The following is a 23,872-nucleotide window of genomic DNA, read 5'->3' on the forward strand; positions in this document are numbered from 1 at the left end:
TGTTTCTGGCATACTTGTTAATGCTAGTGTGCTTAGTAATGATACCTCCTTCTGTGTTTTTTACATAAACGGACTTGAAACCATTCTGAATTAAGATCATAATAATTTCACTAATTAGATACCTAAACATGGGTCTGCATTTCAGAACTAACACTTGCATCCATGAAAAAGTTACAGAGAAAAGCAAATATAGTATGTAGTGGCTGTTAAAGTACTATATTTAATGTGTCTTATTTTTGTTTAAAAATTCTTTTAAAATTTACTTTCCCCCTTTATTTTTAAGGAATTTGCCCCTCCCTCATTTTTGGTTTGCAAAATTTTATATCTGTAAATCTGAGTAATGCAATGACTACTATATGCTGTTTACCTGGATTTATGTGAATGTTTTTGTTTTATTAGTTAGTAGTTTGATGTTTGTGTCTATGGGTAACTGGCTCATGGTAAATGAATACTTGGAATACTATTATCCTACTAATGATGCTACTAATAAGTTAGGTTTTATGTTGATTTTACCATTCTCGACATTTTCATTTCCTAATTTTTAAACCCCCAGAAAAGTTGAGAAAAAAAGCACCTGAATGTCCTTTACCCAGATTCAGTTTTAATAAGATAAAAATTTCAGTCAAAGCCATTTTGGGATTTACATGCTAACAGACAAAGCATATTGAATCTGGAATTAACCTTTGGTAACAGCCTGTTTTTATGTTATGTTATATTACGGTTTTTATCTATGTTTTGTTTCACAGGCTAGAGAAAACAACTAGAGTAGGTAAAATTGTCTTTAGAACTATATGTTTAATGAGGATGATAAAAGCTCTGCAGATATATACTTTTAACAAATGATCACTTTATTTTTAGATAAGAATATTCTTCGATTTTTCTTCAATCTTGGTGTGAAGGTATTTACATTTTATCATCTTAAAGTCAGTTTATTCATTAATACTGTTTTAAATTATTACTAGTGTTAACTCTTATCCTGTCAGTCAGTAACCTAAAATTTGCTAAATCTCATTATTTTAAAAACCAGCATTTTCTGTACTATATTGTTTGTTTTTAGTGCTAGTAGAGGCTCCAGTTTTACTTTTTGTCTTGACTGGGATGGCTTAACCTGTGAGTATATTCAAGACATAGCTGCATCTTTGGGCAGCCTAATGGAAATGCCCTCGCTTGGGAATTAATTAGATGCAAATCTGGGCTTGAAGTTCTGCTCCATCACTCTTTAGCTGAATTTCCCTGGGCAAGCCATGTAGCGTATCTGGGCCTAACTTTTTCATTTATAGAATGGGGGTAATATTCTTCACCTGCCTCCATTATTGAAAAGATCAAAGGAAGTAATGTGTACATCCTCCTATATAAGATAGTGTGGTTGTTGACTAGAAGAGCAGAGGTATCCTTTGGGAAATGGTCAGTCTAGAAATAGCTTTTCTTAGGTTGGAGAACTCTGTCCCTGTTAACGTTAGGTTTTCTCCTGTCCTACATTAGTTTCTGTGGGTTTTAGACAGTCAAACTATGAAATGAAGTGCCCTACCTTAGCCTGCTGACCACTTTCATAAAAAGAAACTTGATTATTTTACCATCTGCTGCATTAATTGGTTAATTTTATATTTAATGTTGATTTTAATTGGTTAGCCAATTAGCTAACCAGTTATACTTTCTTCATATTTTGGTTTTTAGCTGAAATCTTGCAGAGGAAGGATTTGGAATATTTAATTTTCAACATTATCCCTCCCTGATTAGAGGTCTAACTTAATCCTTACATTTGGAGTACTCTTGGGGGCTCCTAGAATTGTGGAGTCCTAACATTGGAGATCATCTACTCTCATACTGGCATTTTCCCAGTAAAACAAATTCAGATGTTAACTGGCCTGCATGGGGTGGCACAATGAGTTAGTGGTAGAGCCAGAATGTGAATGCAGGTCTAGCTAAACAGTCAGTGATAGAAATACTATCTCCTATCAACTTAGGAGGACTTCAGATTGGTTTTAGGACAGGAGCAAGCAATGGAGTCTTAAAGCAGTGAATTTTGTAATTCATTTTCATGTTGGTTATTACAGTGATTTAGTATTTGGACTATAGATTATGTGGTCTTTGTAGGCATGAGAAACTTACCTTGAGCCTAGTACTTGTAGATTGATATGCACCCAAACCTCTCTTTTTTCGCCTCTTTTGTCTAACTGTTTTGTGTCTTTTTAGGCATACAGTTGTCCTATGTGGGCCCCACATTCTTACCTGTACCCGCTGCACCAGGCCTACCTGGCAGCCTGCAGGATGTACCCAAAGGTCCCTGTCCCTGTTTATCCTCATAATCCCTGGTTCCAAGAGGCTCCTGCTGCTCAAAATGAAAGTGACTGTACCTGTACTGATGCCCACTTTCCTATGCAGACTGAGGCCAGTGTTAATGGTCAAATGCCACAGCCAGAGATTGGACCGCCGACATTTTCTTCACCTCTGGTTATCCCTCCATCTCAGGTGTCCGAAAGTCATGGACAATTGTCTTACCAGGCTGATCTTGAATCTGAGACCCCTGGGCAGCTTCTGCATGCTGATTATGAAGAGTCACTAAGTGGCAAGAATATGTTCCCCCAACCATCTTTTGGACCCAATCCATTCTTAGGCCCAGTTCCTATTGCACCTCCTTTCTTTCCTCATGTTTGGTATGGGTACCCTTTTCAGGGATTCATAGAAAATCCAGTAATGAGGCAGAATATTGTCCTGCCCTCTGATGAGAAAGGAGAATTGGATCTGTCTCTGGAAAATCTGGATCTGTCTAAAGATTGTGGTTCAGTTTCAACAGTAGATGAGTTTCCAGAAGCCAGGGGTGAACATGTACATTCTCTCCCTGAAGCAAGTGTGAGCAGTAAGCCGGAAGAAGGCCGGACAGAGCAATCATCCCAGACACGAAAGGCAGATATGGCATTGGCTTCCGTCCCTCCTGTAGCAGAGGGAAAGGCTCATCCTCCCACTCAGATTCTAAACAGAGAGAGAGAAACTGTGCCTGTTGAACTTGAACCTAAAAGGACCATTCAAAGTCTGAAAGAAAAAACAGAAAAAGTAAAAGATCCTAAGACTGCTGCTGATGTGGTCAGCCCTGGGGCCAACTCTGTGGATAGCAGAGTGCAAAGACCAAAAGAAGAGAGTTCAGAAGATGAAAACGAAGTGTCTAATATTTTGAGAAGTGGTAGATCTAAGCAGTTCTATAATCAAACTTATGGAAGTAGGAAGTACAAAAATGATTGGGGCTATTCTGGTAGGGGCGGATATCAACATGTGAGAGGTGAGGAGTCCTGGAAAGGACAGCCAAGCAGAAGTCGGGATGAAGGTTATCAGTACCATCGAAATGTCAGAGGACGACCATTTAGGGGAGATAGGAGGAGATCAGGGATGGGAGATGGCCATAGGGGACAGCACACTTGATGGTTGTTGCTGAAATATTTTCTAACAGAAACTCTTAGGTGGAATGTTTCTGAAGGCTTTAAAAAAATACAATAAAGTAAAAACCCCAGTTGGAACTCTTTCCCCTCCCCAGCCCCCTTACCTTCACTCCCATACTGGACAAGACATTTTGGACATGACTTCAAGGGGACAGGTTAATTCCTGGCATTGCCAGTTATCTTCATTCAGAATCTGTTTTATTTATCAAGCGACTGTCCCCGTAAAAAGTAGAAGATAAGTTTGTTAAAGTATTTTTTATAAACAGCTTAATATAAAACATTATAGATTTAGTGTTTGGCTTTTTCCTTATAAGTTTATAAGTTTGATTTCAAATGTTGGAAATGTGTGCTTTATAGTGTTTACTAAAGTGACAAGAAAATATACCATTTGACACACTATAGATTCCAAACATAACGTTGCACCAAATAGAAATGTATATTTTATTATGCAATGCCTTAGTCATAAACTGGGCTCAAACAATTCTCAGCCTAAAACACTGTTGTCTTTTAAAATGCTTCCAACCCAAAGGCCTTTCATCTCAATATCTGTCAAACTTGAATAATGTCTTCTCTTTAATATTCACATAAGGCAGCCTATTAACTGTGTCTTAGCAATGTTGTATATAGTTCTTTTAATATTCATAAGGTATATTTTTGAATTTTGGTATTTGTTGAGATTGCATAGAAGAATAGTAGGAAATCCAATGAAATGGCTGTTTCCACCAAGAATTCTTAGCACTGGTGTAAATATCATGGTGCCTACTCGAAAGAAATGTAGATGCTATGCATTTTGAAAATAATCTGCATCAGTTAGAACTGCAGAAGTTTTTTTAATGCCACTTTAACACTAATGCACTGACAGATTCTAAATATTTTGTGAGAAGAAATGTTAAAAATTTTTAGCTTGACAGGTTTCTAGAGTTACTGTGTATTTTTGTTTTTTGTTTTTGTTTTTTCCCCTTTGAACCATTGGTTGTGTATCACTTTCACTTTACACTTGCATGTTCTACTTGTCAGGGCTGGAACTATTGTATAGAAGATAATATGATTGTGACTTTCTAGTTCTTTTCTAGAGGATGCTGCTAGAAAATGGTTTTGCTTTGCATTTTATAGCTTGTTACCCTTAGGTAGGTAACAAATTCCATCCTGGTTTCTTCCAGTCTTTGCAGTATTCACTAGAGGTTCCCTTTGCATGTTGCACTCTTCTCATTTGGAGATTGGACTCTCTGAATTAACACAGTATTCATTCATCTGTGTTATTTGTAAAAATAACTGTAGCTTGTATTTCTTATTTGTACATACCAATGTGAAAATCCACTTTTATTATGTTGAGATTATCTTCTGATCAGGAAGTTTGAGTGCTATGCAAATAACACAGTAGTAATTTCTCTTTGCATGCCATGTGTAATATACCTAGCCAAAACCAGATGCGGTGACTTTCTTTTTTTGTAAAGCAAATTACTTAAGAAAATACAATTCACTTGAATTTGACGAACTGAAACAGATGAGTTTTCTGGGTTCTCTGATAACCTATGGGAATGTTTGGATGCCAGCTGGGCTCAGTGAATCGCCACTGTACTGTAATAATGGTTATTTACCTCTGTGCTGTTTTAATTACCTAACGTCTGTGTAACTGCTGATTTGAGTAGTGATTAGCATTTAGATAATGTAACAGGATTTTAGAGAGCACTTTGAAAGATAACATTTTATTATGATGGTGCTAGGTAAAAAATTGTAAAGACTGGGATGGTTGTGTGGAAAAAATTTTTTGAGAGAACCTATTGAAAGGAATTTGTTGTCACCTTCTAAACTAGAATAGTTGTTGAAGGTACCGCTTAAGCCATTTTTTTTTTTCTTAACATCAGTGGCTCAGTTAAGGAATGAGAAGATAGAGGGTCCTCTACTTTCAGCTCATGCTTTTTTATGTAGGACTAGCTTACCTGATTTTAATGAAAATCACATATTGATATAAACACCAGATTTGAAAGTTCAATGTGTTTGATCTCAGGAGTCCAAAATAAGTTGTTGCTTCTGGTGTCCTGCATTTTATTGACTGGGGTTTGATCTCAGCTTCTGAAAATGTTTAAAAATTGGAAATACTATTCATGTCTTCATTGTCACTTTGTCTTACCTCAATTGAGTAACAGAAGATAGTTCCTGAAGGAAACATTGATTTGCTTTCTGTTTCTCATGTCTCACCTCTTGGATATGATGGAAAAAGTGCTTGAAAGAGAATTTTAGCAGATGGTACTTTTCTCAGTGACCTCTGGAATAAAAGAACTGACTTTTGATAGTTTTAAAATTAATCTTTGCATGAAGGTTGGTTTTCTTTTTTTCCTTTAAGTTTGTTTTTAAATGTGTTAATTAGTCCAGGGGATTTTGCCTTATGCTGAGGTCAAACTAAGGCTAAGCAAGCTTTTGTCCTTCATTTTAACTGTTTATGTCATACTGTATGTTGACATATTTCTTTATAAGAGAATAGAGGCAAAAGTATAGAACTGAGGATCATTTGTATTTTTGAGTTGGAAAATTATGAAACTTCACCATATTATGGTCATACATATTTTGAAGAACAGACTGACCAAAGCTCACCTGTTTTTTGTGTTAGGTGCTTTGGCTGAACTTGATTCCAGCCCCCTTTTCCTTTTGGTGTTGTGTACGTCTCTTCAAGTTCATTTGCTCTCAAATAAATCTTCAACTCTTGCCCCATGTCCTCCTTGGCAGCAGGATGCTGGCATCTGTGTAGTCCTCATACTGTTTACTGATAACCCACAAATTCATTTTCATGGCAGGGCTAAGCTCAGACCCTGCCTTGACCTGGCAAGAGGAGGTTTTCCCAGACCACATGCCGATATCTTATTTAATGCAGACTGTATTCTTGCAGTGTGTTGTTTTTTTTGTGACTCAAGGTTGAATTAAAATGCCTGTGAACTGCAAACTTGCTTATGATTGACTTGGTGCAATAAAGTTCCTTTCTAACCATTTCTGGTTTAGAAAACATTCAGCCATCCTAGAAACTAGCAATATTTATTTTTGCCTCTTTTGTTTTACCTTCCTTTTTAGATGAGGTAATGTTTTGTCTTTTACTTAAGGGTACTCAGCAAGGTCCACTCTAGTGTAGCTGAAGAGAATGCATATTTGGCTACACTGTTTCTGTTTACTGTATTTTGCTCCCTACTTTATGTCTAAATGCTATTGTTTTTGTTTAAAATCCTAATAATGTCTCATTTTCCAATATGTTATTTTCAAATAACTAAGGTTTTGCTACTAGTGTCAGCCATTTACTCTCCCACTAATTGGGATTATTTTTTAAAAGAGATCTTTCTCCCTGAAATAGAAGTTTTAGAAAATCTTAGAAGAGGGGTGGGTGCATGTCTTAATGCTGGGAAGCGGCAACTTTGGGGTTGAACTTACTTGAATGGATTAAAAATTGCATTGTGTTACAGAGCTAGAAAATTTTATGTATGAAAAACGATAATAGCCTTACACTGAGTACAAATAATACTTTAAGAGCATGTGAAGATGTGATCATTTGTGATGTTACTTGTAAAAAAAAGTATATATACATATCTTTTGAAGTGTTAAAAGGAAACTAGTACTTTATATTCTTTATCATATCACTTTTTGTAAGTGTTGAATATATTCCTGTTTATTTTTCTATGTTCTGTTTTGTAGCCTTAAGAAGTGTTTCAAACATATCTGAATGTATAAAATAAGAGTAAATGCCCTACATGGTGTGATGCTGCATTATATATAAAACTGTGTGCATATATTAAATTTTGTCTCTTGATTCTGCTTGTTATTCTTTGGTTCCAGGGTTAACCAGGTGTAATATAGCATGTAAATCTTAAGAATTTTTGTAAACTCCTTAAAATAAATGATTTCCGTGACATTTTTCCAGCTAGTTGCATTCTCCTACATGCAACTAAAAGCCATGTAGAATTTATAATCTATGGGTACTGTAATTTTCCCTACTTTATATAATGAAACTGAGGCCAAGTTATTTGCTTAGGGTTATGCAACTAGTAAGTGGTAGGACTTGTATTTGAGTCTAGTTTTAAGTGATTTTATAGCTAGTGCTACCATTTTTTTCTGCAATGACTAAATGGGAATGTGCAGAATATCTAAGAATATGGATTAAATTGTTTTTTAATGGTTTTTACATTTAGCATTCAGTGATATTTATGTTGGCTAAAGGTGAAGCAAATTGAATGTTTTGAAAACAGTGTACTTACTTTGTATAAAGTATACTTTATACTCTGAAAACTCAATTTCTTAAAGCCTTTTTTTCTTTATAAAAGTTACCAAAGAATATTATCAAGTCAATACTTGTTTACATACAACATGAACTTTCTGTTAATCTGGCTTCCTGAGGAGGCCGAACCTGAAACAAGAGCCTCTTTCAGTTTAAGTATTTGACAGAAAAGTGAGTGATCTAGGAACAGGGTCAGCAAGCTGGGAAGGAGGATGAGCCATTTTAAAGATGATGAGAGTCGGCATGTGGAACTTTTATTTGAGACTGCTTTAGGAGCTGAGTAAAATAGAGAACCTTGTGGGAAAGGGAGGAAGGAGAAAAAGGGGAAACATTTTCTTGGCAGTATGCCGTGGGTTTATCCATGGAGTCAATAGAGAAGCCAGTGTGAGAGCTGGTTAGTAAGAGGTGTGTTTGTGGCTGGATTGGGGGGCTCTTGCAGAACTGGTCACACCAGAAGTGAATGGGAGTGACCCAAATTAAGTCAGTGGTCTCCAAAGTGTCTGATACAAAGGGCCTGCTTTTCACTTTGAATAATTAAACTTTCACTTATCTTTCAAAGACTTATGTCTGGGACTAGGGCATAGTATGAGAATGTAAATAACTATGAAAGAGGAAGTTTAAACACAGCTTCCCTTCATAAACTTTTGCACCCTAACTTAATCTGTGAGTTCTTCATGAAACGTAGACCCCCAGAATACTTTAATAGGGTTGAGTTTTCTAAGAAAAGCTACATACAGACATTGGTATAAACATTAGTTTTTGAAACTGATTTTTCTGTAATGAATTCATTAGAGAAACTGGGGCTTTAGAATACATAATATTCCTGTAATTATATTTTATTTTTCACATTTAGTAAAAAACATTATAAAGATGTTAATGGTAGGCCAGGTGCTGTGGCCCACATCTGTAATCCCAGCACTTTGGGAGGCCGAGGCGGGTGGATCACGAGGTCAGGAGCTCAAGACCAGCCTGACCAACATGGTGAAACTCCGTCTCTACTAAAAATACGAAAATTAGCTGGGCGTGGTGGCACGTGCCTGTAATCCCAGCTGAGGCAGGAGAATCACTTGAACCTGGGAGGCGGAAGTTGCAGTGAGCCGAAATCATGCCACTGCACTCCAGCCTAGGCGATAGTGAGGCGCCGTCTCAAAAAAAAAAAAAAAGATGTAAATATAGATGAGTGTGGTTCTTAAGGCCTCCTACCCCTATGAATATTCTTAACTGGCAGGTTAACTGATTGATAACAAAATTCTATGTAGTAAGCCAATTTCTTTTTTAAAAAATGAGAACCTTGGCTTTGGACTAACAACCTTCAGATGAAATAAACTGCAATTTACCTATCTAGGGATATACTTGTTACTTGTTGCATCCCTCCAAACTAGTAGTAAAAGCATTTAAGTATTTTATAGTTTTATAAGATACTTTTATAAATGGAGACAAGAAACCAGAAGCACAGACGTAAAGTGACCATTGACGTGGGAGACCTATACACATGCAAGGTTGGGAGCTGGAACAAACATTTTCATTAAAGCCAGTCATCCCAGCGAAAAGGAGTGAAATTAAAAATTCCCAGACAAAACTATCTTGGCCTGGGATCCAGTTTCTTAAAGGCAAAAAACAAAACCACCACTGAAAGAAAATGTTACCACATTCATTTAGGTTTGAGGTCCTGAAAGTCACAAACTAGGAAAACTGAAAAGTGGTTCCAGGGTGGTAACACACTTGGCTCCGCTGGCAGAAGGCGAATGGAGAGCCTCTGAAGGGAAAGACCTCAGCCAGGGAGGTTTCTTGATGGCAAACAGGAAACCAGTGACTTAACCAGGTTTAAACAAATAGGGATTTCTCAAGAAATGTGGAGAAGTGGCTGCTGGCAGTTGTGCAGTGTTTTGATGTCAGGAGTAACATTTTTGTAGCTTGTTTTGCATTTCCCTTATATGTATCACCTTATGGGCGTAAAATGCTTGCTCCATATACTACACCCTCAAGAAGCAGTACCAGATAATCATTTCCCTTTATTAGGAAAACAAGAGGTTTTCTTCAGATACTGTCTAGAAAACCCTCAAGAGGTTTCAATTTACTGGTTAGAACTCTTGCAGTTAGGTCATATGGCTTAACTGCAAGAGACTAGGAAAGTATGGAAGAAGACTTTCTATGTCTTAGACCAATTATGACCAACCATGTGGGACTGGGCATACTGTCTCCCTAACAAATTGGCAGAAGTGGTAGTGGTGGTGGTGAGTACAGGGCTGAGGAGAAACGGTATTTGCTACACAAAATCTCAGAATTTTCAGATACAGCCTCACTGAACATCTCACAAACTGAAACACTACAAAGGAAACCATCTTCCGAGAGCAACAGCACAGTATGCACCCAACTTTAGACCTGCATGTATTAATTGGACAGAGTAGAAAGGTTTTAAAAAATTAAGATAAAGGGGTGAACAATTAAAGTAGAAGCTCTGGAACAACTACTGTCTTGATATTTCTGCTTCTCTAACTGGCCTTGCTTTATCTCTTCAATTCCTACTTTCAGCATGTAAAAAACTAACTTCAATCTGGAAGGCACAGAAAGCTCATCACAATCAGCCTGTATCCATCATTTCCTTCCATTAATCTCTTAAATGCCCATGTTCCTTTCTGCCTCTCACCAGACATGTATTTTGCTTTTCGTGGATTATCTCACTTCTCCTTTTAACTCAGTAAGATGGGTGCTATTACTGTTTCCTGGGACCTAATAACTTTCTGTAGTCCTTTCTGACATTCCAACCCAGAATGATTACTTTCTCTCTGAACCACTCACTGAGTGCTCACAACAGACTAGGCACTGGGGTTAAGGACTTGACATACCTGTATCCAAATATATTGATGAACATAAAGGAAATTATAGAACACAGCAGTTTTGTAGTCTTTCTACTTTCTCTGAGACATGCAGGTTCATTCCTTCAATACAGTAGACCACTACATGCCAGACACCATGCTATATATACTGAGTGTTAAGACAGATAGAAGACTGGACTTAAAAATGCTTGTAGTCTAAAATTATTAGGTTAACCTAAATTACAAAAATTAGTTGTAGCATCAATACACTGCCTTTAAGACTACACGAAGTGAACACAGAAAATATGGATTATCCAGTGACGATTTAAAAACTTCAATGGCCGGGCGCAGCGGCTCATGCCTGTAACCCCAGCACGTTGGGAGGCCAAGGTGGGTGGATTACCTGAGGTTCAGTTCGAGACCAGCATGGCCAACATGGTGAAACTCCGTCTCTACTAAAAATACAAAAATAGCTGGGCGTGGTGGCGGGTGCCTGTAATCCCAGCTACTGGGGAGGCTGAGGCAGGAGAACTGCTTGAACCTGGGAGGCGGAGGTTGCAATAAGTGCAGATCGCATCATTGCACTCCAGCCTGGGTGACAGAGCGAGACTCCACCTCAAAAAAAAAAAGCCCAAAAGACAAAAAAAAATTTCAATGATTTTTAATCCATGCAAAATGTAAAATTCAAAGGGTATTATATATGTGTATATATAAATGTCTCCTTTTTCTATTTGATCAAATTGTCCTTGTCAAAAGCAATCTGAGTATTCCTTTGTATATTTCAATATTCTGTATATTTTCACAAAAATGGTAGTATATAAACTGTTCCAATTTTTTGTTTTTTAAGTATTTGAGACTTTTTCCAATTAGGACATATCAAGTCGTCTCATTCTTTTTGCTAACGTCTGCATTGATGCTCTATGTAATACTGATTTTATAAATATTTTTCTTGTGTTAGCAATTGTAGGCCTTTCTATTGCTATGTAAAATTTTAAGATCCATATTTTAAATTTCATTTACATGAAAATACTTTTAATATATATTCTGTCATTAGCAGTAAGTAGAATTGTGCTCTTCTTATATCACAAGTACTTTCTTTAAGACAATCCAGGATCAGTAAATAACAATAGCTTTTGCTTATTTTATTCAATATATTTGAAATAATAATTCACAAATTTAACCTATCCTTAAAAATAGGCATTACTTATTTTAGTATAATCCCATTTGTGTACAAAACAAACCCTTTACATATACACACTTAGGTAAGTGCACAGAAAAAAGCATGAAAGAATATACATTATTAAATTCAAACGCTGGTTAACCTTTGTGAGGGTAATAAAGGGAGATAATTTTTTTATTCCATTCTGTATATCTGAATTTTTTATAACATGTATTTATGGGTTACTGAAATTATTTTTTAAAAGGCATAATGGGGTCCAGTTAAACCATACTTTCTAGCCATTATTTGCATTTTAATCAAGACTTCCATTATTTCAAGTAGCTCTTAAAGTCTGTCAAATACTTTCTAATTTCCCCTCAATTTTGCTTGCCCCAGTCATTTATTTAGTAAACACTCTTCCTCACTCGTAATTCCAGTTTAGTCAGAAGTGCAACTTAAAGTGGCTCCAGGCTCCAGGCTATCTTGTTCAAAATTCAGAAACTCAAGAAATTTAGATGGGCTTTTGGAACTAAAAAATAGTTTAGATAATGTGCTCTATATCCAAACTCAGAAATGAATATATGTGGTACCAAGGGATACTTTGTATTGCTATCTGGGGACTTTTGCATTAATGTTGCCTTTTGGGACATGGTTCATAATCCTTGGCTACCCACCAGAAAAATCTGTGGAACTTAAAAAAAATACACAGATGCTTAGGCACCATCTTTAAAGATTTCGAGTCTGTAGTTGTAAGGGAAGCAAATATTCTTTAGAAATGCTTTTTCCTAAATCTCGATCAGTGGTTATATAAATATGTGTGTACAAAAATGACATTACCTAGAGAATGACTGAATACAGAACCTTATGGAATGCAAAAACAAAAATTCAGAGTAAAGTTAGGGGTTTTTGGGGGGGAAGGGAACTGAACTGGTTTTTGCTAAACGTGTTTAAAAGCACCAAAAAAGATTAAAAACAATTAAAATATACCTATTTTTCCAACAGTGGTGTTTTGTAGTAATCTTCCTTGGAAACCACATACTGATAGTGCAAAGACTGAAAACAAATAATAAACATAATCCTGATGTTTATTTATCAAATGTCAATCAGTGGAATCTTTGACCAGCTTTTAAAACAAGGGCAGTTTCTTCACACTGGCATACTTGGCAAACCAGGTAAGTACAGAAACCCTTTTCAAGATTTAAAAAATGGAGCAACACTGGTCAGCATTTGGTACATGAATATAATACACCTACTGAAAATCTTCCCATACATCATGAAAACTTGGAGGTAATTTGTATAGTCTGAAATGTCTTCATTTTAGAATATTATGCACAAAAGGGCCTCATCAGGAACAGAAAAGTTAGAACCCAACTGGCTTTTTATGTTATATTAAGTAAATTATACTTCAAGTTCCAGAGTATTTGGGGCATAAAATCCTGATTCAAGTTTTACATGACAAAATTTCTAGCAAATATTCCTTTTAATAAGTGGCTTATCAATATCCTCAGAGTCAGTCTAATCATCCAGGAAAAAGTAGTTTCCACTCTTCTTTTGTTCTACATCCTAAAAAAGAAAACAGAAGCAACAAAAATCAGCAACACCATTCTACTATAGGTAAAGGTACACTTTCACTGATGGTATTACTTAGCAGTGTTTACAACATAAGGGCCTGTACAACCTGTTCTGCACACACCATCTGTTTCTGGATATTCCTGGGTCCACTGCTCAATGGAAAGATAACTACTTCTGCCCCATCCCTAATGCTAGAATGACTCACTTGCACCAACTCAAGCGAAGTCCCTTTATGTAAGATGCCTTACATATATAAAATTTTGCTATGTATTATTTCTGGGAAAACTAATTCCGTTTTCATCAATGCAACTCTAATGTCCAGATCCAAAATGTAGCATACTGTCAGTCTGAGATCTGCGTATTATATAAAATATATATATATATAATTTTTTCCAATACTGGCCAGTAACAATCTCACCTACCTACTTGTTGAGCTGTTCTCTTATTAGGATTAAGGTATGACTATCTTAAAGTGAGTAGGCATACAGAAATGATTAACTCATGGTGACTGAACCACAAGTCTATCTAAGAAAATGACAATACAAAGTGTCCTTAATGCTTCAGAAGAAATTCTTCTTTTCTACCCAATATGCTTTTCAAAACTGAGACAACTCTTCAATTTTATGTGAGAACTTACCATTTCTCTATCCTGGCCAAGAAGTAATATCAATCATTTAAAAACAAAATATATAATAAAGGGTAAGGGCATCCAGACATACTGTTAGGTGCTTAAGAATACAATGACGTGCAAGATAACTTTGCCTCTGGCATTCCAAGAGCTCACGGTTTAGCAGCAAAGCTAGGACTTACAAATATGAAAATAAATGCCACAGCAGAACTATATATAACATACTTCTAAAGCTTTTAAGCATTAAGGATGGATATAGAGTGATAAAATGTAAACACTTTGAGGCACTGCAGATATTAAACACAGAAATGATGGCCAGCATGGTGGCTCACGCCTGTAATCCCAGCACTTTGGGAGGCCAAGGCAGGTGGATCACGAGGTCAGAAGTTCAAGACCAGCATGGCCAAGATGGTGAAACTCTGTCTCTATTAAAAAAATACAAAAAATTAGTCAGGTGTGGTGGCGGGCACCTGTAATCCTAGCTACTCAGGAGGCTGAGGCAGAGAATTGCTTGAACTCAGGAGGCAGAGGTTGTAGTGAGCCGAGATCACTGCACTCCAGCCTGGGTGACAGAGTGAGACTGTGTCTCAAAAAAACAAACAAAAAATAAACAAAAAACCCAAACGAAAACCAAAACCAAAAAAACAACCCAGAAATGCTTTCAGAATTCATTTACTTTCTGTTTCTGAGTGATGAAGATTTTTGCCTTTTAATAAACAAATACTGTATTTCACAGAGGAAATCAACTGTAGGGTGCACAACTGTGTACTACAAAGACAAAAAACATTGTCAATTAAGTCGACACAATGTTTTCCTCATCACAGGAGCTTGTTTAGACTTTTAAAATATACTTTCTTTTTTTGGGGGGGTATTGGGGGGACAGGGACAGAGACTCACTCTGTTGTCCAGGCTGGAGTACAGTGGCACTATCTTGGCTCACTGCAACCTCTACCTCCTGGGTTCAAGTGATTCTCCTGCCTCAGCCTCTTGAGTAGCCGGGATTACAGGCACGTGCCACCATGCCTAGCTAATTTTTTGTATTTTTAGTAGAGACGGGTTTTCACCGTTAAGTTAGCCAGGATGGTCTTGATCTCCTGACCTCGTGATCCGCCCACCTTGGCCTCCCAAAGTTCTGGGATTACAGGCATGAGCCACTGCACTTGGCCTAAAATATACCTTTTAATCATGCATTGAAAAATATAACAGAAATTGGTTAAGGTATTCTTACAAAATTCTTTGTTACAATGGTGAATTAGTGTAATCTTCCCCAAGACATCTTAAATGGTAACAATATAGGTAGTACAACTGTGATACAACTTAGAGACAACGGGAACAGCTCTGGCTTCACGCAGCAATGACAGCTACATTACAACTGCTGCCTACTGCAGACTAAAGTATGCCATCGGGTCTTAAAATGTAAAAAACATAGGAATTTTAAAATAAAATATGGTGTTTTTCTGTTTTTGTTTTTAATTTTTATTTTTTTAGATAGAGTCTCACTCTTTTGCCCAGGCTGGAGTACAGTGGGACGATCTCAGCTCACTATAACCTCCACCTCCCAGGTTCAAGCAATTCTCCTGCCTCAGCCTCCCGAGTAGCTGGGATTACAGACGCCTGCCACCAGACTCGGCTAATTTTTGCATTTTTAGTAGAGATGTGGTTGCACCATGTTGGCCAGGTTGGTCTCAAACTCCTGACCTCAAATGAGCTGACTGCCTTGGCCTCCCAAAGTGCTCGAATACAGGCATGAGTCACAGTGCCCAGCCATATGTTACTGATTTTTAAATAGCCTTTCAGTCGTTTATACTGAGATCAAAGTGATCCATGATTTAAGATAATTTTTCTACATACCTTAATTGAATTAAGTTTGTTTATTCGTGGCCTATAGTTGTTTGGATCTCTTCTGAAAGTAATTTCAAGCTGAGACAAAAATTTATTCATGCCAGCCAAAAGGGTTTGAGGACTAGAAGGAAAAAAAAAAAATCAATTTTGATTAAATTTTACTTTAGAAATATAACCACCTTTTGGGATGAAGGGTATTAATAATTACTATTCCCTCAAATTCCCCAATCATAAATCATCTGGATAACAGTGTAACACCATACTACAAATCCTATGTTCAGAAATAGCTTTGCTTGGACTATATAGTTTTCTTGGCTATAATATTTTTGTGCAAAACAACAAAAAAATTAACCTGGATTTCTAATCTGGTGAAAGAAACATTTAAGACAAAAGTACTACTTTAGAAAAACAGAAGATCATTAATAAGTAGATTACAGAATCTCAAATTGCACATTTTTAGGGGAGATGAGAATCTTAAAAAGTTATATTTATATGAAAAATTTGTTACTGGAGGGAATACATCCTCCTAATAGTAGTTTTCAGTGATAACTCCTTTCTAAATTTCTATGCTTCATTGTTTTTACCCAAGCTAGTTCTTAAATCATGCCAAATCACTACATGTGAAACATTTTAAAATTTTGTAAATAGGTGAGATATCATTAGATGAACAAATAAACATCATATATACTAAGAAATTTCCTTAGCTTTTCAAGAAATATGTAATTCTCAATTTATCTATATATAAAAAAAGGAATTCAGGGAAGAAGCCCAGCAAAATACTTTTATTTCTTAGATGAATTATTAAAATGGCAACTTCATTCCTTGTTCTCCAATACCAGAAAACATGCTGAAACCACATGAAACTGCTGGTTTTGTAGGTGAAAACTGAACACCAGTAATTTCATTTAGTTCAATCTAATAATATAGGCTTTAGCACCAAAGGTAAAATGAATTCCTCATAACCTGATCTGAATGTTAGGCTTCTCTATATTGCAAGTGCTCCTAATCAGGTTAACAAGGAAAAATGAGAAAAGGAAAAAGGTAAAACCATTTATTTTAACTCTGCTATAGATCAACACTAGATATTTGGGATCCACTGTGAGCTCAATCACTATCAGTATAAGTTGGACAAATCATGTATCCTCTTTGAATCTTGTTTTCTTTTTCTATCATGTATGAAAGCAATAGTTTTCAATCTTTTTTGGGAAATTCAAATAATAAAGCAAACAAAAGTTAAGCTGAAAGAAAAGGTGAGGGACCCACAGCTTTTTATCTTCCTGGTGAAGGATTCCACACTGCAGCCTAAAAACTAGTCTTTCACATGGTCCCATCCAGTCCCCAATACCAATGATCTCAGGAGTCATAGAATCAAGTCTAAAATTTCTAGCTTTCATTTTTTAAAAATTAAAGTGAGTGACTTTACTATTTACTGGAAAATTTAAAATGAATTACTTTGAACATATTAAAAAGTAATTTTACCTGTTTGCAACTGTGTTCTTAGATGGAACACCATCAAAAACGATGACACGGTCCGCTAGATAGGTGGCCATGATGAAGTCATGTTCCACAACAAAGGCTGTTTTTTTTGCATGGAGTATGAAACTAAAACACAATGATTTTGAAATCTTACAGCTTTATATCATAAAACATTCCACTGTTATATTAAGCACACTTGTAGGACAGTACACATAATCAAAATACTTCTATGAGCAAGATATTTACCGTTTGACAACTCGAGCTGCCATCAGTCTTTGCTCAGAGTCCAAATATGCAGATGGTTCATCAATTAAATAGACATCAGCAGGTTTGCCCAAACAAAGGGCTAAAGCTACTCGCTGTAGTTCACCACCAGATAATGTCTGCACCTAGTTGGAGGAGTTTAAGCAAACCACGTAAAGGCATCCAAAATTCAAAATAATAATAAAATTTTAAAAATTATGTTAAAGTACCTCTTGATCGATGATGTTTTCAATTTGCAGAGGCTTCATCACATCTGTCACAAATTGTGGATGAGTATAAGCATCTCTTATCTTTTCATGTAGTAACTGGCGAACACTTCCCTGTTTTTAATAGAAAAAGTATTTAAATGATAAAATTTCACTATAGAACTCTATGAATCTTGACAAAGTTAGGCTTCAGAATAAAAGTGTATCAATATTTTACTAACAGATATCAATGTGTATCCACCATCTATGACATGTTTTGAGATTTTCTATTCAAAACCCATCATGTACAACAAGTAAAAAGGGAGTTTGTTTTTCTTTTGAGACAGGGTCTTGCTCCATTGCCCAGGTGTGCAATGGCATGATCAGGGCTCACTGCAGCCTCAACCTCCCAGGCTCAAGTGATCCTCCCACTTCAGCCTCTAGAGGAGTTGGAACTACAGGCATGTGCCACCATGCTGAAGCAATTTTTTAAGTTTTTGTGGAGGCGGGATCTATGTTGGCCAGGCTGGTCTTAAACTCTTGGGCTCAAGTGACTCTCCTGCCTCAGCCTCCCCAAGTGCTGAGATTACATGCGTGAGCTACCATGCCCAGCCTGCAACAATCTTTTTTTTTTTTTCCCCACTCCACAGCCCCTGCAATAATAATCTTAAAATTAGAAAGTAATAAGCAAATAATGAATGTTTCAGGGGAAAAAACATTCGAGAGTAGAAATTCCAAAGGTCAAAATGGGTATCAAGCAACCTTAGGCAGTCAGCAAGAGAGAACACAAAATGTATGATAATGTGTTAGGAATGAAGGGATGAATCCTAAGATGGCTTTTCCTTGCTGTTTCAGGATAAGGCTGAATTTTAGAATTTAAAGCTAAGTTTATAGAGTATCAATGACAAAACTTTTATGATAAGCTAAGCCAAGTAGACAAAACATAAATTGAATGGTGAGGTACTGAGGAGTTCATTACAACACCTGCAGAAATCAAAGGAGGTTAACTTTAACATAATGGTTTCAAGGTTTATCCATACTGTGGCATTTGTTAATATTTCATTTCTTTTTATGGCTGAATAACTTAAAGACATTTGCTCATTTTTAATTGTAAGATTTCTTTATGTATGCTGTATACAAGTCCTTTATTGGATATATGATGTGCAAATGTTTCTCCCATCTTGTGGGTAGCCTTTTCATGTTCTTGCTGGTGTCACTTTGAAGCACAAAATACATTAGGTTTTTAATGATTTATTTAGCAAAATGATGACATCTTTTTATGTTTTTATTTTTTTGAGACAGAGTCTCGCTCTGTCGCCCAGGCTGGAGCGCAGTGGCACAATCTCTGCTCACTGCAAGCTCCACCTCCCGGGTTCACGCCATTCTCCTGCCTCAGCCTTCTGAGTAGCTGGGACTACAGGCGCCTGCCACCACGCTCGGCTAATTTTTTGTATTTTTAGTAGAGACGGGGTTTCACCATGTTAGCCAGGATGGTCTCCATTTCCTGACCTTGCAATCCGCTGGCCTAGGCCTCCCAAAGTGTTGAGATTACAGGCGTGAGTCACTGCGCCTGGCCAAATGTGACAAACATCTTTAAAACACTTTCTTAGCAGTGGATATGAATCAAGGATTGGACTCTTAGTACCTTTGTTAGAAACTACCAATAAAACTGTATAGAATCTAATTTGGAGAAAAATTTTAATACAGTAAAAGATGAAAGCTACAGGCATTATATACAAATTTTCTTTAGTAACCATATAAAAAATAATAACTCACAGTTGATTTGGGACTAATTTTCTGTGGCTTATAACTGACATTTAGAACTGGTACTTCTCCTGTAAAATAATGAAATACGTAAGACACTAAAAACTGCCCAGATCTTTAAAGTTTACTGTGTAGAACAGTGTAAAAAGACTCAACAATTACAACTGTACCTCCTTCATCAGGTTTAAGTCTTCCAGCAAGCATTCTGATAAATGTCGTTTTACCCGTTCCTGGCAACACAACATATGACAATTTGATATGAAAGATGCTTGACATTTAAAGTAAAACACTATGTCCTATTTAGTTTTAACTGAGAAATTTGTTTTAAAGATATACACTGACATTATTGAATTCTGAAGTTTATATAGAAAAATACTTAGTCTTTCATGGTTCACCTCTGAAGTGTCATTCTAAGCTAATTAAGAGGAATAAAGACTAGTCAAAGCTTATAATGACAATTTTAATAAATGGTATATCTATAAAGTTTAAATCCTGTAATAGTTTGAAAAGATTTACTTAGCTAAATTATCAGGGCACACAATTTATTAAGATAGTATAGACTATTTTATGAAAGATAACTGTAATCTTAAAGTTTACTTATATAAAATATTTAAATTAATTGCAACCCAATTCAAAATTCCCATTATCTAAAGACTGATACATTGTAACAATCTTATATAAAATTTATCTTCTATAGTTTTCTAAGCTGTAAGATTACAATTCAAATAGTTCTTAAATCATGAAGACAGTATCACATATTTAGTAGTCAAATTCATCTTATACCTATACTTATGACAATTTATTATGAAATATTTGCTGGTAATACAATTATTTACAAAGGTAGATTGCTCTGAATTTAAAATAAAGTTCCACACTGAAGTGTATGAGGAAAAAATTTTTAAAGCTGGGTTGTTTCTGAATTACCATTTATCCTTTCCTTCTTAGTCAATTTATAAGAATAATAACTGCTTTATTAATTTACATGTAAAAAACCAGCTGACAAAGAACACCTTATTTTCACTGGAGGTTATAAAACAAAATAAGAAATATTAACCTGATTGAATTACAGTGCAATTGAATTACACAATGCCAAAAAAATGTGAAAGTACACTAAGAAAATTATGGGTTTAAATAAAACTCTATATTCTAGCCCTATAACATACGATTCAAATTTTTCCACAAAATAGTTAAAACTAATTTACTAAACAGGAAGATTTTTACTTATCACAAAACGAAAACTTACCATTTTCCCCCAGCATCACCATAATTTCAGAATCTGTAAACTCTCCAGCTACAATTGCTAGCTCAAACTCTCCCATTTTTTTCTTCATTCCTGGATATTTATACATACACATCTTTTTAACTTCTTCTTCATTTGCTGTCTCAGCCACTTTAAAAACAAGCGATGCATCTCTGAATCTCAAGTTTTCTGTTGGAACATAGCCATCCAAAAAAATGTTTATGCCTGTTGGGAAGAAAATTGTCAACAGGGAGAAATCATTAGAGTCAAAATCCTAAGCTCTCTTGGGAGCAATCTATAGATTATATACTCTAAATTTCTGTGGATTTTTGCTAACATGTTGGTCTGCATATAAAGAATTAACTTTTTTAAAAAACCATATTTAATGTAAGTTGAAATAATTCATGAATATATAGGCATGTCCCCCCCAACCACATGAAATACATCTTCTCATTATCCTGTAATTATTTTTTCCACCAGGTTTTATGCAAAAGAGAGCACATGATGTCCTTTTTGCATTATCTTTAAAGTGAAAATAACAAATATGTAAAAGTATTTTCAGATTGATATAACATTGATATAAAAGTTTGGGGGATAAATTTTTGAATATACAATTTGTTATCAGTATTCAATTTCACATGAGAGATAAGCACATATTTTGAGGTTATAATTTATTGCATTAAAAAAATATAATCCTGCAGGTTCATATGAAATTGAATATGAGCTAACTTCAGTTAACATTTTTTTAATGGTTTCACTGTACAAAGATAACCACCATTCTCTAAACAGATTTTAATAACTTAATCCAACATTGTATACAAGAACCCTCTGTAATAAAATTTTAAGATCTACAATGGCAGACAAACTGAAATGAAAAGTATATTTGAGAAACAATGAATAATCCATATTTCAGTGTTTCCCATATTTAAGTGAAGAGAAAGCTGAAGCTTTTTGGAAGGTCTTGATGTTATTCATTTTATTTGGAACTGAGAGACACATCATGCAGCCTGTATCCTCATCCTAGAACACAGGTGTTCAACACATCTTTGCTGACAGAACAAATGAACAGATTACATTTATTTTGCCAAAATCTGCACGTTTTTTGATCTTAAACTATCTAAAACATATAAATGTGAAGTTAAAAAATTAAATTAAAAAATTACATAAAAACATAAACTCAATGGAACCTTAGCAGCCACTTAGTCCACATACTTAACTTATTTTGGAAAATAAAGGCTCAAAGAACTAAGTGACTTCGTTTAAAAAACACACAGCAAGCCAGTCTTTATAGTCCTACTTCAATGTTTGTCTTGTCAATTTAAAAATGAGTTCAAACTATAATCACCTTTACAGTTTATAGAAAGCTTTTAAGTAATGATGCACTGATTTCAATCTATTAAAGGAACACAGAAAAACCAAAGTTTCTTAAGTTGTTTTAACAGATCAAGCACATTAAAAACCTTACTGGGTATCATTTACTGAATGGCATAGCCTGTAGACATGACATTTATAACTGGAGTTGTGAAGAATGACTGCCAAGTATCCATATCATTATCAACTTGATTCAAAGACTACCATATGGTATAGAGTAAGGTACTCAATACGTATTTGTCAATTGACAAGAATAAAACATTAATAAATTGGTTCTGATGTCATCCCTTAGGACTACTGGCAAAAAAACTAGGTAACTTTGCAAATTTTTCTTTAAAGCATGCATCTATCTCAAATGTATAAGTAGGTAAGTTACAACAATTTCTTCCCCACATCTTAATATCTATGTACTTTTTATAAATTATAAAAACTCCCATCATCTTTTTATGAAAAGGATTATAATGCAATATAAATTTACTTTTCCAAAAGAGCTTTTAGGTGTAAAAAAGATTATTCCAAGATTGAAAAAAAAAAAAAAAAAAACAACCAAAAAACCTGCCACCACTCAGGGAACTACAGGCTACATGGATTTTTCTACTTCTAGGAGATGGTATTTTTTTCCTGCGTAAACAGCCCTTTTGTGTTCTGAATTGTCAGTTTAAGACAGGTGGAGAGAAAAACAAAAAACAGACAAAAACAAAAAAACACAAGGAAGCAGCAAAAGGAAAATGGGGAAGAAAAAAAGGAAAAGGTATGGAAGGCAGAGAGTACATTGGTACTTGTTTCAGCAGCCACTTAGTGGTAGGCTAGTTTCTATTTTTAATTAAATTGCAGAGGTAAGGAGGAGACATGGAAGGGAGAGGCCAGGGAATCTGATTTTCTTGGAAGTACAAAGACTAAATAAAAATTTAAATATACTTACTAAACTATCTTATTAGGCTTTTGGATAGCCTTAGTTCCAAAAACATAGTATACATATTACAGATAAATTTAAAACATGAAAACAAGATGAATACTGAAAGCATTTTAAGAGTTTCATTACTGGTATTGGCCTGTCAAAGTTAATTTGAAAATGACAAATACTACAGTAATACCGCAGAAGCCAAAATGCAGAAGACTTTTACTGTAGCCTCCCAACCCCCCACAAATGTAACATTGCATTTCTACCCATTCCCAGGAGAAAATTCTCCAAAATGAAAAGAATATATTTTGTATAACAATTGATATATATAACCTTAAACACTCTGCTCAGTGATTAAATTCCAAGGAACTAGAGTTTTGGATGATTATCAGAGGAATGTAAAACTACTTAATATCAATAATGTAGTTTATAAGCATTAGAGTAGAAGAGAATATAGCATATGTGAAAAAAGTTTTTCAAGTTACCTTCTCTTACACTAAAAGGCATAGTGACAACTCCATAGGCGCTTGGTACACCATATAAACAGCAGATGAAGTCGGACAGATAGTCCAATACACTTAGATCATGTTCCACCACAATGATATATCTGAAAATCAAACCAGATTTTTATTTTTACATTTAACATAACATATATAATTAAACTCTTATGTAACTATTTTTAATAGTTGTAAATTTCAGAAAAATAGATGCATCTAATAAAATTTAAGCATAAAGACATATGAGGCAAAAGCCATAAAATATTTTCTTTAGTATCATAATCAATGCTCATATTTAAAAATGTTTTCCTGAACTAAAAGGAAAAAACCAGCCAATTTAAAAGTTTATTGATATATGAATTAAACGCATTCTGCTAATAAGAAACACATTTAGAAATAAGTGTTACGAAGTAGAAACAATTATAATAGATTTAATTCAGGTGTAGCCTAAACTGTTTGAGTATTATGCTA

At 35.3% G+C, this 23,872-nt stretch overlaps 2 protein-coding genes across 7 annotated transcripts in view; one reads left to right on the top strand and one right to left on the bottom strand.

The window, feature by feature from the left end:
• Positions 1 to 15,360, top strand: part of LOC105463409 (OTU deubiquitinase 4) — a 55,872-nt gene extending 40,512 nt beyond the window's left edge. For 4 of the 5 annotated variants that reach the window (XM_011710467.2, XM_011710468.2, XM_071092975.1 and 1 more), the window contains 2 exons: positions 859 to 899; positions 2,194 to 7,208. In XM_011710467.2, coding sequence (XP_011708769.1) covers positions 859 to 899; positions 2,194 to 3,414 — 1,262 coding nt within the window. In that variant the 3' untranslated portion in view covers positions 3,415 to 7,208. Of the gene's footprint in view, positions 1 to 858; positions 900 to 2,193; positions 7,209 to 12,663 lie in introns of those variants that run through there. The other variant, XM_071092976.1, reaches the window with a different exon arrangement.
• Positions 12,729 to 23,872, bottom strand: part of LOC105463410 (ATP binding cassette subfamily E member 1) — a 30,217-nt gene continuing 19,073 nt past the window's right edge. For both annotated transcript variants that reach the window (XM_011710471.2, XM_011710472.2), the window contains exons 10-18: positions 23,390 to 23,511; positions 20,636 to 20,857; positions 19,563 to 19,622; positions 19,405 to 19,463; positions 17,653 to 17,763; positions 17,426 to 17,568; positions 17,183 to 17,305; positions 15,713 to 15,824; positions 12,729 to 13,224 (exon numbers count right to left, since the gene is read on the bottom strand). In XM_011710471.2, the coding sequence (XP_011708773.1) occupies positions 13,177 to 13,224; positions 15,713 to 15,824; positions 17,183 to 17,305; positions 17,426 to 17,568; positions 17,653 to 17,763; positions 19,405 to 19,463; positions 19,563 to 19,622; positions 20,636 to 20,857; positions 23,390 to 23,511 (1,000 nt within the window). In that variant the 3' untranslated portion in view covers positions 12,729 to 13,176. The remainder of the gene's footprint in view (positions 13,225 to 15,712; positions 15,825 to 17,182; positions 17,306 to 17,425; positions 17,569 to 17,652; positions 17,764 to 19,404; positions 19,464 to 19,562; positions 19,623 to 20,635; positions 20,858 to 23,389; positions 23,512 to 23,872) is intronic.

Source organism: Macaca nemestrina, chromosome 3 (genome assembly GCF_043159975.1).
Source record: "Macaca nemestrina isolate mMacNem1 chromosome 3, mMacNem.hap1, whole genome shotgun sequence".
Taxonomy (NCBI): domain Eukaryota; kingdom Metazoa; phylum Chordata; class Mammalia; order Primates; family Cercopithecidae; genus Macaca; species Macaca nemestrina.